The 18996-nt window shown below is 38.5% G+C and overlaps 1 protein-coding gene across 13 annotated transcripts in view; it reads right to left on the reverse strand.

The window, feature by feature from the left end:
* The window catches only part of CASK (calcium/calmodulin dependent serine protein kinase), a 375002-nt gene that overhangs the window by 226181 nt on the left and 129825 nt on the right, over positions 1 to 18996 (reverse strand). For all 13 annotated transcript variants that reach the window (XM_018044583.1, XM_018044579.1, XM_018044576.1 and 10 more), the window contains exon 3: positions 7596 to 7701. In XM_018044583.1, the coding sequence (XP_017900072.1) occupies positions 7596 to 7701 (106 nt within the window). The remainder of the gene's footprint in view (positions 1 to 7595; positions 7702 to 18996) is intronic.

An 18996-nucleotide genomic window follows, 5' to 3' on the forward strand; every position in this document is an offset into this window, starting at 1 on the left:
ACCACTTCCTTCTCCAGGAAAGAGTCCTCTTAGTAGGTCATCAAATTTGGGAGTGGTCTTGAGGATCCCTGACACATAGTTCTTAAAACTAAAACACAATTAAACATCTAATATAGTGGTAAGTCAACAGAAATGTATAACACTGAGCACTTCCTGGTGGCTCAGACGGTAAACAGTCCGCCTGCAGTGCAGGAGATGTGGGTTCGATCCCTGGGTTGGGAAGATCTCCTGGAGAAGGAAATGGCAACCCACTCCAGTATTATTGTCTGTGAAATCCCATGGACAGAGAAGTCTGGTGGGTGACAGTCCAGTGGGTGGTAAAGAATCGGACATGACTGAGCAACTAACACACAGTTCCAAATGTTATGTGCAGCCTGGATGGGATGGGGGTTTGGGGGAGAATGGATACACGTATATGTATGGCTGAGTCCCTTTGCTGTCCACCTGAAACTATCACAACATTGTTTGCTAATTGGCTATACCTCAATACAAAATAAAAAGTTTATTTTATCCCTGCCACAGTCCTGGCCCTGCCGAAATCACATCAATAAAAGCATATCACAGAAAAAAAAATAGTTTTAAAAATAAAAAAGTGAAGAAGCACTACATCATAAAAAAAGAGAGAGAGATGTTTAATTTTAAAAAGTTTATGACACAGATATTTTCTTCTTGTTCTAACTAGCATTTACCAAAGACCTACACAGTTGCCTGGGCTTCCCTGGTGGCTCAGATGGTAAAGAATCTGCCTGCAGTACAGGAGACCCAGGTTTAATCCCTGGGTCGGGAAGATTCCCTGGAGAAGGAAATGGCAACCCACTCCAGTACTATTGCCTGAAGAATCCCATGGACAGAAGAGACAAGAGGGTTACAGTCCAAGGGGTCGCAAAGAGTCGGACACGAGTGAAGTGACTTAGCACACACACACACACACACACACACACACACACACACACACACACACACAAACAGAGTCACCCAATTAGGTCCTTTCATGTATCTTAGATTATTAAATTACCAGAAGTATCAAGTTTCTAATGTTTACTAGGACCAAACTATTTCCCAACCATTTCCTATTACCCAGCACTTAAAGAGGCATTCAATAAATATTTGCTCAATGAATGAAGAGTAATTTCTATCATTACACATAAAACCAAAAAATCAAAATAGATAAAACTAGCTATAAAAATATGTACAAATTTTCATATAAATTAAAATGTTACATCCATATTTTTCTTGCCTGATATGAAACAAGTATGTTTTCTCTTAAGTGGCAAATTTGCTGGTAAGTAGTAATCAGTTCTACTCTATCGGTATAAATGACTTCCACAAACATTCCCTTCTCTGAGCATAAATACCAGACTAAAAATAAAATTTTAACAATAAAATTAAATAAAAGGACTTTTAGGCTACCTCCTTTGTGAGCTTCAAAAATACAAACACTTAATATTATTTTAAAAGATACAAACTATTGTCTCCATGTCAGATGTGTTTTAAATCCGTTTTTAATTACTGTAAGTCTCCCTGTGGTATATGTAATCATTCTATAATAAGGTAATTAAAGTTTCTTGGCCAGCCAATTTAGGATTTACAGCTTAACTCAAGTATCAGATGCTACTAAACATAAGCCCTGATGTGTGACTTAGAAATAAACATTTAATATTTTTGGGGAAAGGAACAATATTTATTTACTCACTTTTTAACTTTTTATTTTATATTGGGATATAACCGATTAACAATGTTGTGATAGTTTCAGGTGAACAGCGAAGGGACTCAGCACACATATACATTTAATTTTAAGGTGGGGGGGGTGACATGACACAGCACTGTCTTCAAAAATGAACCTATGTTTTAAAATGTTTATTTTGCTGAAAACAATTGCAAACTGCTACAGGCAAGTTCTAACTTAACTGTAGTCTGGAACCCATGGATATAGTGTAAACACATGCAGATTTCTAACAAACTACTGTGTGTGTTGGGGATAATGACAACATGGTCTCTGAATAGTATTACCCTTACTTTAAAAGTCAATCATCTCTTGACCTCTCACTTCAGGACCCACATTTGTTGACACTGAATATCTAGGGGGTGGGGCCTGGTACATCCTGGTTTAACAAGCTATACTCAGGATTTTCTAATGCCAAAGTTTGAAATCTACTGCTCTAATCTTTTCCAGCAGTAAAATTCTGGTTCTGTCTCTGTATTTGAGTATGCTTCAGTCTTATAAATAAATCATTTATATCAACTAGTTCTAAGGATTTGCTAACTTGATAAGCAACAAGATTGAGCCATGTAATGTTGTGACTTCAGTTTAGGGGAAAAAAGGGGAGAGCTGGTTATAGATAGTCTGTGGCAAACAAAGATATGGATACCATACCTAGAAAGTCACCAGTAACCCAGATATATTTGCTTGGTCTAGGCTTTTCTCCATCAAAATTATCAGAGCTATTTCCAAGTAGCCAACAAATAGCAAAGTCAACTGACCTTATTTCATTTGCTTTCTCTTTCTTTGTCTACTCTGTATCAGTGTCATGTCAGAAAACTGGAAAAGATCTAGATAACCTATAACCTGAGCAAAGAGACCTGAATACTAAGGGTCATCAGATCTATTGCCAGAAAAATTTTAGTGTAGCCCTGTCTATAACACATAGTAGCTATGTGAGCAATCTCTTATCTAGCCAGTAGGTGGAGGCACGCACAAACTTATGCTTTGCTCTTGGATCCACAGGACTTTAAATCTTATAGTAATGAATGGTTTGGGTTTGTTCATTTGTTTTAAACTGAGGGGATCAAAGGGAATGCAAAAAACAGGGCAAAGATGACTGCTGAGGTGAATTTATAAAAAAAAGAATGATACAAAAGAACAATTTTATATTTCTATTTTGTTTCTAGCCCTTCTGAGAAATAACTAAGTTATTTTAATTGTGAATTTATAATTTACTTCCAGATCCCTAGGGCTAATAGAACCATTCTAAATTGAGAAACAGATCCTTTAAAAATTCATGTTCAATCAAGGAAAGCAACATTAACTGAATATGACATGATACTAAGGAGTTGTTGAGTCTGCTAGATATGATAATAGTGTTTTATACATACACAGAGACACACAAATAGAGTCCTTATCTATAAATACAAACAGAGTATTTATAGGTGAAGTGATATTTAGAAATTGCCAAGAAAAAAAGACAACAGTAGACAGAATAAGAATGGCAAAATATTGATAACTACTGAAGCCCACTGACAGGCACACAGAGGTTCCTTATATTATTTCCTTTCTATTTGAAAACTTCCAAAATAAAAGGTTAAAAACTAGGAACTAGTTATTTGGCTTAACAGTGACATTATGTGGCTGGTAACTATGTAACTTCAATGAGGTCTTGTTCTTAATACATAGCCATCTAATCACAACTGAATCATACAAAATATAGCTATATAAAATCCCATATAATTCAACATTGTGAAACTAAAACTAACCTGTTAAATCCACTGGAAACAATACTTTATCATTGTAGAGCAAGTCACCATCTTATAAGGTGAATGAACACTGATCTCTCATCTAGTTTTCATAATCTTATGAAGATTTTAAAAAGACTTGGTCAAAGTCACAGAATTAGTAAAAATGATGGAGGTGGGATACTAACCAAAGTTTTATGACACCAAGGGCCATCTTCTCTGTACTATACTGTCGCTTAGACCCCTTTGAAACAGATAGCAAATGTGAAATTTAGGTGAATTTTACAATTTTGCTTTCTGTGCTTGCTACTTTATAGTAAATGGCAAAATCTGTTGTCTAGTTTTCTTAGTGGAGAAAAAAGTATGGGCGGAAACAAATTTCTTGAATAAAGAATAAAATAAAAAAGAGAATTACAATATGTTAAAATTGGAAGGGACGTTAAAGCCCCTATGTAGTCCAAAATTAAAACCTTTTCTTCAGGACACCTGGATGGATCCAGGTTTAGCTTGAGCATTTCTAGTGAGGAACGGCAAACTCAGTGAAATAGCTGCTTCATTCATGGAATTAGTCTAAATCATTAAAGAGGGCTTTCTTGCTTTCAGGTGGAATCTACCTGCCACCTGTTGATTCTAGTTACAATTCCTCGCCCTACACTGAATAATCACAGAATCCTCTTACACTTGATGATCTTTCAAAGCACTAAAGACATCCATTATGATCCAGTACGGTCTTATGATCTGGGGACTCTTTTTGCAGTAAAAGAAAAATGAATAGATTCCTGGGTAACTAAATTTTTTTAGTCTTTTCAATAGCTCTTCCAGGCCAAATGGTCCTCAAAGTAGGGCTTAGGTATTTCTGGGAGTACTCAAAGCGTTTTCAGGGGACACACATATCAGGATATTTTTAAGTCATTTAAGCCAAATAGGAAAAGGAGTACATTAGGGCTGTATACTGTCAGTCACCCTGCTTATTTAACTTATATGCAGAGTACATCATGAGAAATGCTGGGCTGGAAGAAGCACAAGTGGGAATCAAGATTGCTGGGAGAAGTATCAATAACCTCAGATATGCAGATGACACCACCCTTATGGCAGAAAGTAAAGAGGAACTAAAAAGCCTCTTGATGAAAGTGAAAGAGGAGAGTGAAAAAGTTGGCCTAAAGCTCAACATTCAGAAAACGAAGATCATGGCATCCGGTCCCATCACTTCATGGGACATAGATGTGGAAACAGTGGAAACAGTGTCAGACTTTATTTTGGGGGGCTCCAAAATCACTGCAGATGGTGATTGCAGCCATGAAATTAAAAGACGCTTACTCCTTGGAAGGAAAGTTATGACCAACCTAGATAGCATATTCAAAAGCAGAGACATTACTTTGCCAATAAAGGTCCGTCTAGTCAAGGCTATGGTTTTCCCTGTGGTTACGTATGGATGTGAGAGTTGGACTGTGAAGAAAGCTGAGTGCTGAAAAATTGATGCTTTTGAACTGTGGTGTTGGAGAAGACCCTTGAGAGTTCCTTGGACTGCAAGGAGATCCAACCAGTCCATCCTAAAGGAGACCAGTCCTGGGTGTTCATTGGAAGGACAGATGCTAAAGCTGAAACTCCAGTACTTTGGCCACCTCATGTGAAGAGTTGACTCATTGAAAAAGACTCTGATGCTGGGAGGGATTGTGGGCAGGAGGAGAAGGGGATGACAGAGGATGAGATGGCTGGATGGCATCACTGACTCAATGGATGTGAGTCTGAGTGAACTCCGGGAGATGGTGATGGACAGGGAGGCCTGGCGTGCTGCAATTCATGGGGTCACAAAGAGTCGTGCACGACTGAGTGACTGAACTGAACTGAAGCCATAGCTACATTTGCCATGATTGGGTCTGTCTGAAAACAAGCCTGTGGTCTGCTGATTTTCCTTTTGTGTCTCCACTCAGAAGAACCCATCTCAAAGACCAACCACTTACCTGGGCTGAAAAACCTGCCTAACTTCAAAGAGACAATTAGGGAATGCAAAGCTTGTGATCTGTGAGAGCAAAACTGCTTTGGAAAGGATGGGGAGAGCCACCTTATTTCATCCAGGCAATATATTCACGGCAAAGCCTTATCTAGTTTAGAATTAGACATCAATAGTAAGATATCTGGCTGTCACAGTGATGTCTATCAACACTTTAACTTTATTTGAAAAATGAAGTCTGATTTGTTCTTCTGAGAGAAAGTGAGCCTGATTTGGGTGATGAGTTTGACGATGATGGCTAGCTCTGCCATTTCGGTCACAGAGCAGACATTTTCCATACATTGAATGAGCTAAAGGTATAGTGCCAGGGTTTTGAAGAGAACGCATTTTTTAAAAACATGCAATTGACTAAGAATTGCATCCTCACAATAAAAGTTTTTAATCAACTGAAAGCTATGTCTGGAAGCACATAGTTTTCAAACATCTTTTAGCAGGTTTGCCAACAAAAACTTTGCAGGCTGTGTCACTATGATGGAATTTCTAGGCTCTTTCCCACTCAGGCGATCCCATTCCAGAAGCATGCCAGTGTCTTGCTTATTAGGAACACTCTAGGGAGAATGGGCAATATACTGATATAACACACTGGGGCTGGGGCTTGGTTCTACATACCATACACTTCTACTTAATGTACCCAAAGCTTCCATCCAGGGCTTTTTAAAGCTGTTGCAACAACTAGCTAAACTGCTGACATCTTTTTCACATAAGCAGTTACACCTAAATTCACAGTGATCTTGCACTTATATACGTGAATGAATGAGTTTATATTAATTGGTCTTAAATTTCACCTTCTTTGTTTTAGCTTCTTTGCTATGACCTTGTAAAATAGTTTAAAATTTGGTCTAGATATTCACTTGATTAGCTAGCTCCTGGAGAGGGCAGCTTCTGACAAAGCTTCCAGTGATCACCACCTCCAGGTCTTCACAACCTGGTGTAATCCTCTCCTGTTGGGTGTGGACTGGATCTAGTGAGTTATTTCTAACCAATAGACTATGGCAGAAGTGATGGTGTGTGATTTCCGAGAGAAGGTTACAAAACTGACTTCTGTCTGCTTCCTATTTTTGTGGTCTTGCTTGCTGACTGACCCTGATGAAGCCAGCTGCCATGGAACCACTCTAGGGAGAAACCCAGTGATGAGGAACCTAGGGAGGCCTTGGGCCAACAGCTCATGAGACACTCAGGCCCTCAGTCTGATAGCATACTTCCAACAACCATGTGAGTGAGCTTGGAAGCAGATCCATCCCCAACAGAGCCTTAAAATGACTTTGGCCCTGGAAAATCCCTGGATTACCGCCTTGTGAGAGACCCTAATCAAAGTCACTGATTAAAATTTTGAATAGTATGCCACCCCATAAGGCTTGATGCAGTCTCTTTGGACATAATCATCCAACCAGCTATGGAACTACCCAATTGTACTACCCTTAGGCCACATTTCTCCATCTTACTGACAAAATTTTTGTGAGAATCATGTTGAGTGGCTTCCTCAAATCAAGACTTACTGTTATCTACAGAATATTCCTTGCCAATATGGTGATTGCATTAAAAGAGGAAGTCTCTTAGTACTTGTTTTTAGTTGCTTAGAGAGGCTTGCTCGGGGCTTCCCTCATGGCTCAGCTGGTAAAGAATCTGCTTGCAATGCAGCAGACCTGGGTTCAAACCCTGGGTCAGGAAGATCCCCTGGAGAAGGAAATGGCAACCCAGTCCAGTATTCTAATGCCCGGAGAATCCCATGGACAGAGGAGCCTGGCAGGTTACAGTCCGTGAGGATGCAAAGAGCTGGACATGACTGAGCGACTTAACCACCATGGAGAGGCTTGCGACATGGAGGCCTCTACTCTCAACTCAATCCTTTTCACTAAGACTCCTGTAGTCAGAATAGTATCTTTGGGACCTCCTATTCTTCTGAACTCCATCTCCTCCGTTTTCCACTTCTCTAAAGTATGCTAAAAATGTGAGGTAACCAAACATGCCCTTAGCCACTGTGAACCTTACAGTGAGAGGTTCCTTTTATTCTTATTACTTCAGGTCATTCTGAACAGATGTGTTCACAACTATTTTGAGATTTTAAAAGTGTCAGCATTATCTAAGATGAACATCGCCTAAAGCTAATGCTTAAGAAAAGAAAATGCACACTCACAATTCAAAAACCATGTAAAGCATTCCATCTGAGCTATATGTCTCCAATAATTCTACAATGTGGGGATGTTTCAGCATATGACAGATACTGGCTTCTCGCTTTAGATCTGAAAAACAAGCACAGAACATCTTGTTAGGCAGAATTCAAAAGACAGTTCGAGTGAATGATGAATGAATGGATGGGATCTATGGTAACATGAAGACTTCTCTAACTATAGAGATGAAATCCCCCATTCAAACAAAGCTTAACTTTTTGCCCTTTGACATCTTTGTCAATATAACTTTTTAATATTTTTGCCAGCTTAAATCAATATACAAGTCAGCTATTATTAAGAAATATAAATAACACAACTAAATACTTAACCCAAACTCTTGTAAACAGGTTTCAAAATGTATAACTCTTTCTTGATCAGCTAATAAACAACTCAATTTGCTGTCTTGAATTTTACTTTTCTGAGGTTTCCTTAAATTGCCTAAGGATATGATGTTTATTCCTTAGCCTAAAATCTAGCATTTATAGACACACATCAGGGAAGTTACATGAATAGAAGGCAAAAAAAACAAAACAAAACAGTAAAGGTAAACAGAAAAGGCACTACTCTCAATATCAAAGTTAGAACTTACTTTACATCATCTATAAAATGTGTTGGATAATTCAAGACACTATCTTCACAATGTTATTTTGAAAAACAAATTCAGATAATGTAGGAAAGACTGCTGTGTAAGTTACACAATACTATTTGAAAAATAAAAGTGTTAATATCCTCATCGTCATGATCATCACCATCACACAAAAATAGTTTGGGCGTAAGTGTCACTAGTCATGTCTACATGGAACAAGATAATTAAAGCCTTCCTGTGTTAACAGTGCTGGAGTTTCACCTGCTTGGAGATGAATAAAATCCAATGTGACATTTTTATATTTGGAAGTAGAAGAGAGATAGGTAAAAGAACCAAGGTTAAGGATATACTGCACAGAGCAGAGAGATAACATTATCTCCTCTCTGGTTTGTTAACTCAACTTAGTCTTAGCAACAAGAGCAATGGCCACAGAAGGAAACTTAGAGGATTCACAGAAGGTATAAATAAGGAAAAGAAGTCAGTAAAGAATACAAAAGAGAAGCCACCAAAAAAGGAAGAATCAATAATACAATATTAAGAAACTCAAGAAAATGGGGAAATTAAGGCATAAGTAGTAAGAGAAGGGAGCTTCCCTGGTGCCGCCTGCCAAGGCTGCAGATGTGGGTTCGATCCCTAGGTTGGGAAGATCCCCTGGAGAAGGAAATGGCAACCTACTTCAATATTCTTGCCTGAGAAATCCCATGGACAGAGTAGCCTGGCAGACTACAGTCCATGGGGTTGCAAAGAGTCAGACACGAATTACTGACTAAACAAGAACAAAACTTAAGAGAAGGCTGAGAAAAGGCTGTAAGAAAGATTCAACCAGGAAAAGGCCATAAATGTTCTGAGTAAGATCAAATTCCGTGGAAAGGCCAAATTCAAACTCAGGATGCAGACAATGATGATATAACAAATTTAGACTGATCACCTCTCTCACTGGTCTAAGTACTCAATATGATTATTGTCATTTAACGTCCCAACAAGCCTGCAAGATAAGTATTTTAGAGATGAGGAAACTGGGATTTTGAAACCTCTTCAGGATCACACAGTGATTACAAGGGGTTGGTTTTGAGCCCTGGCCTAACTCCAAAGTCAGTCCTTCCACGATGCCAGGCTGGGTTTAGACATGATCCTGGTAGTAGGAAAGGAATAGCAGGGTCAAAGAAAGTTTGATTTTTTTTTTTGGGTCTGTTTTTGCTGTTGTTTTAAAGAGAACACTGCATTTCTAACTGTCAGTGATGAAAATCCCTTAGGATCTGGAGTCAGAAAACTTGGTGCCGGTCCAGCCTCTGTCATTACTATTGCCGGCTGACTGCTAACCTCTACAAATGCTTTCCTTATGGCAAATGAAATGGGGATGGTGATATGACGCAGGACCTGCATGGTCTATAACTTCAGAGGGCAGTGGCAAGATTCTAATGAGAAAACAGATGGGAAAGGACTGTGTGGAGTGCAACAGTGTGGGGCTGAAGGGGTTAAGGTGGTTCGGTGTTCACTGTGGAGAAAGAGATGAGATACACATGAAACATGGCCTCTATCTCCAGGAGAGGACAGGTGTGAGTAAGGTGTGGCTTTTTGCGCTGGGGAGTCATAACTACGAGGAAGACTTTTGACAAGTGCACTAGAGGACCAGGCTGAAGCCAGACAATATAAATCAGATGCCTGCAGACTTTTTTCTCTCCCTTTAAGATTATTCTGCCTTCTGATTCTATGAAAAGCTTAGGAGTTCTAGTACTGGTTTAATGTTTATCTCCAGCTTTTCATTTTATTAGAAGTGACCCTTTTCATACCTTCTGCTTTCACCTTAGTTTCTCTTTCCACTTCTTTCTATTCTGATCAAAGTCTGATTCTATTCAATGCTCTGACATCAGAGTCAAGAAGTAAATGGAGTGTTTGCCACAACAAAAATGGGTTTTTTTCTCCTGTTTTCCATTTACTTCAAATGTTGCCCCTTTCATGTAACTGCAATGTGTTTCAGCCTCTGTATTCAACATTTGACATGTGCCACACTTGTTATACTGAAAGATCATAGAAGAAACAGATGCTCTAAAGACCTCTCCATTTGACACACATGTCTCCTTTGGTATATGGCTGAAAATGCTTATGGTCTAGTCTCTTCTAATCCACCCTCAAAAATAAAGGCAGGTTTGCTGGGGACCCTGCCTTCAAAGATTAAAACACTTTAAATGTCACTGGACCTGTCAGTAAAGCATCTGCCTGCAATGTGGGAGACCTGGGTTCAGTTCCTGGGTTGGGAAGTTCCCCTGGAGAAGGAAATGGCAACCCATTCCAATATTCTTGCCTGGAGAATCCCATGGACAGAGGAGCCTGGCAGGCTACAGTTCATGGGACTGCAAGAGTCGGACATGACTTAGCGCTTATCTTCTGACATTTCAGGGACTAAAATCTAAACAATGATTGAGCAGAACAAAACTAACAACATAAAAACATATTGAAATTATAAGGGCAATGATACAAAATATGGCTTATATCTAGGATAACTAGGCACCATTTTCCATAATTCAAGTATCAATTAAATGGGTGTATTAAATAGCCTGAAAAGAAAAATCAGAGTTTACAAAACACAAATGCACCATCTATGCATTCAATCTATAGATTCCAAGAAGCTAAAAATATCTGTTTAGATGTGAGTGTGAATTAAAGACTAACTGCTATTAATTCCTTGCTGATATAGCAAACTAAAAAAGAGTATTTTCCTACAAATCAGCTCATGAAGTAGAGTAGGAAGGAATTTGAAAGTAGGTGATAATAATATGATTTGAAATTGTAATTATCTGACTGCTCAGAGATACTAGCTTAGAACATTCCTTTGAGTGACCTGACCCAGGGTTACCATGGTGTTTTGAAGATCTACTTTATCTTTCATGACTGGGAACTCCTCCACTCTGCCTTGTATTTTTTCATTTTGCAGGGAAATTTTTAAAGATTTAAGGAAGAATCTACTTCTATGTTTAGTGTCCCCATATTTAATTATGTGCCTATATTTTATCAATTTATTTTCTTTTAAAAGGGGCCACTAGTAATATGGAAAGTGATATTTGATATTCTGACCAAAACTGGAGAAACACACTTAAACTGAATTAACCCACTATATGGCATAATAAGTTCAGGCTATCCAATAACAGTAGAACAACTATGTCCTCCTGGGTCTACTTTTCAGTCTGCCCCTCAAATAAGGGAGAGTTATTTAGGAAAACTGTTTCAGGTGGTTTGTTTTAAGAAGTATGAAAAGTATGTAGCATTCATTGTTATAATACTATTAATTGTTGTTGGAAAAGGAGAATTTTTCATACTACTTTTTAAAGGTCAGATGCTGCTTTCAGAGCCCCACGACTCTGCAGCAAGCTAATTTGACCATGGGTCAAAAATAAGTTGGGTATTTACCAATGTGACTGAAGAAAGGAATGCTCTCTGACATTCTTAGCACTGGAATGGCGATCTCATTCTCAATGTCTGAGCTTTAAAGGTCAAATTTAAGAGTTAGCTTTCTCAGAATCATTCAGTAAGGTTTTAGTTTAGCATCATTCAAAAGAAATACAATGCAAACTTCACACACAATTAAGATTTTTTTCAGTGGCCACATTAAAAAGAAGGTGAAATTTAACATAGTCTATGATGCTTTTGAACTGTGGTGTTGGAGAAGACTCTTGAGAGTCCCTTGGACTGCAAGGAGATCCAACCAGTCCATTCTGAAGGAGATCAGCCCTGGGATTTCTTTGGAAGGAATGATGCTGAAGATGAAACTCCAGTATTTTGGCCACCTCATGCGAAGAGTTGACTCATTGGAAAAGACTTTGATGTTGGGAGGGATTGGGGGCAGGAGGAGAAGGGGACGACCGAGGATGAGATGGCTGGATGGCATCACTGACTCAATGGACGTGAATCTGAGTGAACTCCGGGAGTTGGTGATGGACAGGGAGGCCTGGTGTGCTGCGATTCATGGTGTCGCAAAGAGTCGGACACGACTGAGCGACTGAACTGAACTGAACTGATGCAATCCAGTATATCCAAAGTATTATTGTTGCAACATACAGTCACATTAAAAAGTCATATTAATGAAATATGTTACATTCTCTTTGTGTACTAAGTCTTTAAGAGCCAGTGTATTTTATTCTTATAGGACATTGCAACTAGGAGCAGTCACATTTCAAGTGCTCAATAGCCGCATGTGGCTAGTGGCTAACAAACTGGAATGGTGCAGCTCTGGATAGATTGACTTAATTCTTATCCTCTCTCAGCTGTGAGTTCGTCTGCATATCTTACACAGCCATTTGTAAAGTCATTCAGTCATTCCAAAAAGAATCTAAACTCAAACACATTAAAAAAAATTGAAGTATAGTTAATTTATGTTATGTTAGAGTCATACAGCAAAGCGATTCAGTTATACATATATGTATGTGTGTATATATATATATTTCTTTTCAGATTCTTTTCTATTATACGCTATTACAACATACTGAATATAGTTCCCTGTGCTATACAGTTATCTATTTTATATATAGTAGTGTGTATCTGCTAATCCCAAGCGCCTAATTTATCTCATCCCCCTGCACCCTGCTATCCCCTTTAGTAACCATAAATTTTTCTTCTATGTCTGTAAGTCTATTTCCAAACAGAAGTGAAGTTGCTCAGTCGTATCCGACTCTTTGCGACACCATAGACTGCAGCCTGCCAGGCTCCTCTCTTCATGGGATTTTCCAAACAGATGTGTTTTTAAAAAGCACTTCCACAGAAGGAAACGACAGCTTTTAGTAACCCAAATCCATCACTTACTGACTAAATCCGGAATTTCTTCACTATTGTTAATCAAACCCTTTACTGGTTTCAGTTCAGTTCAGTTGCTCAGTCATGTCCGACTCTTTGCAACCCCATGGATTGCAGCATGCCAGGCTTCCCTGTCCATCACCAACTCCTGGAGTTTGCTCAAACTCATGTCCATCAAGTCGGCGATGCCATCCAACCATCTCATCCTCTCACTTTCTGCCTTCAATCTTTACTTGTTTAGTAGCTTTTAATTATTTTATCTTGTCGAATCTACAAAACACTCAAAAGGTAGTCAACATCTGCTGAATAGCAGCCCTGTGGACACTTCAAAATTTACTGAATGATCTTAGACCATCCAGTGCGGTATCTGGGATTTTTAAGTGTTCCTCCATAATTCCTCATTTAATAGTTATAATAACCCTGTGAGGTAAATACGTCTAGTTTCACTTTACAGAGGAAAAAACTGTGCAGTGAGATACTTAGGTTGTTGAGATCACAGAAGTAGCAATGGCTCCTGGGGCTACCTAGTTTTTATATGTTCCCTCAAGATCCAATCATATAACAGTTGTAACACTGATATGGTTGATCAACTATCAAGACTGCTACAGAACCAGCTTTATTTCAGCTGCACTGTCACCAGTGATGATCAGAAATTAGACACTGATTTTTAACTGACAAATACTTAAGTATTCTCACTTGTTTCCAAAGAATTTCCAGGTTGTGTTAGAAATTCAATAGTTAAAATTCAGAGCTGACCCAGGCTCCAACTGCACATAAAGAATGCTCTAATCTAGCCATAAAATAACTGGGACAAGGATTAATGTGTTCGTTGGAATCAATATTAATAACAAAATAACTAAATGAAAGTCATTATTGACTCAACATTTTTTCCTTGGCGAGCTGAAATTAATGATCATGTGGTATTTTAAGAAAAGGATCCAAGCAGAATCTTGGAAAGATTATAGCAGCCAAGTTAAATGCTGCTGCTGAGCTCCACCTTTATCTAATAACCAGTTTGAAGACTGAAGATCCCAGCTGCCTTTGGCAATAATATAGGTCAGGCTGGCTTTAATGAGGCCATCTTCCTATAAATCAAGAAAATTGACCTTCTCAACTAGAGGATGACCAGAGGCCTAGACAGGCCCCCATACCAATCTGAGTTAAGGGGAAACTCATTATTTCTTTGATCTTCTACACATTTTACTAGCACATTTTTATTATCTTTTTTCACATACAATGAGAAATGCAAGCAGCTTGTAATTTCTTTGAATTCTTGCCCATTTAATACAATCTTACAGCCTAATATCTCACCTGTTAGGTGCATGAAGAAAAGCAGCAGCATACCATTAATTGAGAATGTTTGACTAGTGCAAAATTTGTTCTTAAATAGGCAGATACATCAGTTAGAAATCAATATCAACTACACGGTTATTTAGTCGCTAAGTTGTGTCCGAGTCTTTGAAACCCCATGCACTGTAGCCTGCCAGGCTCCTCTGTCCACGGGATTTCCCAGGCAAGAATACTGGAGTGGGTTGCCATTTCCTTTTCCACGGGATCTTCCTGACCCAAAGATCAAACCTGTGCCTCTTGCATTGGCAGGCGGATACTTTACCACTGAGCCACCAGGGAAGCCCCTTAACTATGTTAAGCATTTACAAATTAATGATTTTAGCAATATATTTCCCAAAGAATTTTGAGTTCTGAAAGTGTAATAAATATATTAAAGCATCCTGGCCAGTTGAATACCAAATTTAAACTAAATTCAACACTATATTTGAGGTATTATCAACAACTATCAGCAGTAAATTATAACAAAGCCAATTACTGTAAGGACTGCTGTCTCCCTTTGCATTCTTCATTAGGATGAGCTTGCTAAGTATCATTTATTTCTAGGGACTTGCATTTAAAACAACTCCAGGTCATTCTTAATCAGTATTGAAGGACTATAATTCATTTAGCTTGTTAATTAGATATTAATAAAGATACAGGTCATCAGTTCAATGATCTTTATAATATTTATCTTCTGAGGTGTTAAAATGTTCTGAAAGAAGAGCATGTGCTTAAAAACTATCTATATATAGAGCCAATGTTAGGTTCAAATGTAACTCTGAGTCATCTATTTAAGAAGTTACTCAACCATGAATTTGGTGAGGATCTGTTCTGAACTAATAAAAATAGAAAGATGTTAGTTACATGGATAAAGGAAAAAAGCAGAGGTGACTGAAATCCAAACAACATAAAGTTTCAGCATTAGAGCTTTTCTCAAATGTATGAATGACCATGATTACAAATATTTTACACATGACAAAAGCAGAAATATAATGTTTTAACACCTTTAGAAGGTATAATTCCTCTGCTGCTTTTTATTTGGGGAAAATGTAAACCAAAAAAGCACACCTGTGGTGGATTCATGTCAATGTATGGCAAAACCAATACAGTATTGTAAAGTAAAATAAAGTAAAAATAAAAATTAAAAAAAAAAAGGGAGAAAGATTGGGGCATTTTACTATTATAAAACCCAGACACTGGGGACTTCCCTGGCAGTCCAGTGGTTAAAAAGTTCTCCTTCCAATGCAGGGGGTGCAGGTTTGGTGCCTGGTTGGGGAGCTAAGATACCACATGCCTCAGGGCCAAAAAACCGAAACATAAAACAGAAGCAATACTCTAACAAACTCAACAAAGACTTGAGGGGAAAAAAAAAAAACCCAGACATCTATTTCAAAATGGTACTCCTTTATGAAAGAAAATCGGAGAAATATCAGTTTACACTTCAGTTACTTTTCAATATTAAAGTATTGAAAAATATGTTAGGAGCTAAAGGAACTTTGTGGGATGACAGAGTGTACTATATTTAAACTCATCATATATACATATTAGAACTCTTTGGACTGTACACTTAAATGGATTCATTTTATTCTGCATAAAGTTTTATTCAATAAAGTTTGAAAAAGAAAAGTGTATTGCAATAAGACAGGAATTCAACTAATAAGTATCAAGTAAAAAAATGTTCGCATACCTTGTATTTTACATTTTCCTAATTATGCCATCTATATAGTTTTCCCCCATTATCTGAAAGTACAGTGTTTCTATGAAACCTCCTATAAGCCAAAATGGCATAAAAAGACGATGAAGTTACTTTTTTTCATAAAAGCAAAACCTATCTCCAGATTTATTTTTTCAGTTAGTGAAAACTGGTACTAATGTAGGTCTTTTGTAAAAGCAAAGTGCTATGAAGTAAATTTTTTAAAAGTGGGAGATATGTGTATTTATGTTCTATTTTTATTTACTTCCAGCTGAGTTCAACAGGGATATGTGGTAGGAGATGTTGCCTCATGACCCACTCCTGCTATACCTCTTTCTTCCACGATGGGGCAAGCCCAGGAAATACTGCCAGCAGGAGCAAAATTCTCCCCAGGAAACAATTGACAGTGTATAATATACAAATAAAAGAATGACTGAGGCCGAAATTCTCCATGGCATAGTGAAATAACTATCATAATTTTTAAAAATAACATGAGTTTCCTGTATCCAGCAGTTGGATACTTCTGTCAACAAATCTCATGATAGGGAAAAAGAAAACGTATTAGTGAAAAAATCAGTAACAATGAATGGCACTTATTTTGAAAAGGATCAAGAAAAACAACCAGCTAATTATTTTGATAAACAGCAGCTTGAAATAGGAGATTATGCATAACCCTGCAGACTCACAACCACAACTGCCAAAATTAAATCTTTGTTTTGTTGGTGTACCTCCCAAATCCAGACTTATATAGATAGTTGCAAACGGCTAAGAGGTATGTGTAACTTAAATAGTTCACCTTTTATCTTTATTTTAAAAAACTAATGAAACAGCTTCAAAGAACAGTAGTAGAATCAAGGACAGCAGCTAAATGTGGCAGAGAGGAGAGGATAGTTTTTGTATAGAGTGGAACTCTGGACTAGGGAAACAGGGAATTCTGAAAAGGCCATATTTCTTCTTGTTTTAATAAAATTTTAAGTAAACAGTATACTGCTTTGCCCTTAGAATAAACTATCTTCATTTAATCCTCTCCACAAAACCAGGAGGCAGCACACTTAAGTATCTGAAAATGTGGCAGCTCTCTACATCGGCAATTTTTTAACTTATTTGTGGCCAGAAGCCATTTTCTACATCTGCTATAGTGATACAGATTTTGTAGAAAAAGAAGGAAAAAGCTCAAGGGATTGATCTAGATACTGATGCCCAAGGGCATGAGTTTGAGCAAACTCTGGGAGGACAGGGAAGCCTGGTGTGCTGTAGTCTATGGGGTTGTGATGAGCTGGACAGGACTTACAGACGGAACAACAACAACAAAGATAATCATCTAACCCGTCTCAAGGTCACAAAAGCACAATAGTGCTCAATAGAGACTGGAAAGCTACAGAAACTAGTGCCTCCTTGTACACCTGCATAATGAGCACAATTTGAGAACAATCACTACTTAGATTAAAAAAAAATAAGCATATACCTTACATTATTTTACAGCTTCCCTGGTGGCTCAGATGGTAAAGAATCTGCCTGCAATGCAGGAGGCCTGGGTTCAATCCCTGGGTTGAGAAGATCCCCTGGAGAAGGGAATGGCAACCCACTCCAGTATTCTTGCCTGGAGAATCCCATGGACAGACCACGAGGTCGCAAACAGTTGGACACGACTGAGTAACTAACATTTTCATGTCATATTATTTTAGCTTCTACGCCAAACCTAGCACTTTGCTGTGTGAAATGCATGAAACTATCACAAAGTGTTTTTCTTCTTTTTTTGAAAAATTACAGAATGTTCTCTTGGGGACATTCCATGTGGTCCAATTTCTTGTTTCCTATCTTGATATCAAAATAATATATTGTTTACTTATTAGAGTATAATGTTTAACACATAAAATAGGTATACTTTATGTTCAGGGGGTTGCCTGTTTGTTGTGGGTTGAATGTCAGAATATGTATTCCCTTTCTCTTTAAACAATGTACATTTATAGTCAACCAGTCTTTTTTCTTGACTTTTTTCTCTATAGCTCCTTTGCCATTTCATCAGACTTGGAATGGGTAAAACATAAGTTTCCTTAAAAGTTGAGAGAGAAACAGAGGCTTCTGGCATCTGATTCTTATACAGTTTAGTGCAATCCCAGCGAGGCAGAGCCAGTGAAAACAAGGAAAGGAAGTTAGGTAGGGCCTTAATCCCTGTTCACTTAAGGCTCACTTGTGACCTAGGTGGTGTAGTGGTAAAGAATCCATCTGCCAATGCAGGAGATGCAAGAGACTGGGGTTTGATCCCTGGGTCAGGAAGATCCCCTGGAGGAAGGCATAGCAACCCACTCCAGTATTCTTGCCTGGAGAATCCCCATGGACAGAGGAGCCTAGCAGGCTATAGTCCATGGGATAGCAAAACATCGGACACAACTGAGCACACACAACAAGTCTAATTCATGTCTTAGTAACATGGGAAACAAATACAAATAATACCTTATTCAGGTCATTCTGCTGCTGCTGCTGCTGCTAAGTCACTTCAGTCATGTCCGACTCTGTGAGACCCCATAGATGGCAGCCCACCAGGCTCCCCCGTCCCTGGGATTCTCCAGGCAAGAACACTGGAGTGGGTTGCCATTTCCTTCTCCAATGCATGAAAGTGAAAAGTGAAAGTGAAGTCGCTAAGTCGTGTCCGACTCTTTGCGACCCCATGGACTGCAGCCTACCAGGCTCCTCAGCCCATGGGATTTTCCAGGGAAGTGTACTGGAGTGGAGTGCCATTGCCTTCTCTGTCAGGCCATTCTAGATAATAGCTTATTTCATATAAGTGACTTTTCCAGAAAGGTTGCCAACGTGTCCTAGTTTGCCCAGTTCTTTCTAGTTGTAGCACTGAAAGTTCTGTGTCCCAAGAACTTGCCCTCAGTCCCAGGTAAACTGGGATGTTGGTCACCTATTTCCTCAGATCTGGCACTTATCCTTTCAAATGCTAACACTCTTCTGCTTGGAGGCAGTTATG

This window comes from Capra hircus, unplaced genomic scaffold (assembly GCF_001704415.2).
Source record: "Capra hircus breed San Clemente unplaced genomic scaffold, ASM170441v1, whole genome shotgun sequence".
In the NCBI taxonomy this organism is placed as follows: domain Eukaryota; kingdom Metazoa; phylum Chordata; class Mammalia; order Artiodactyla; family Bovidae; genus Capra; species Capra hircus.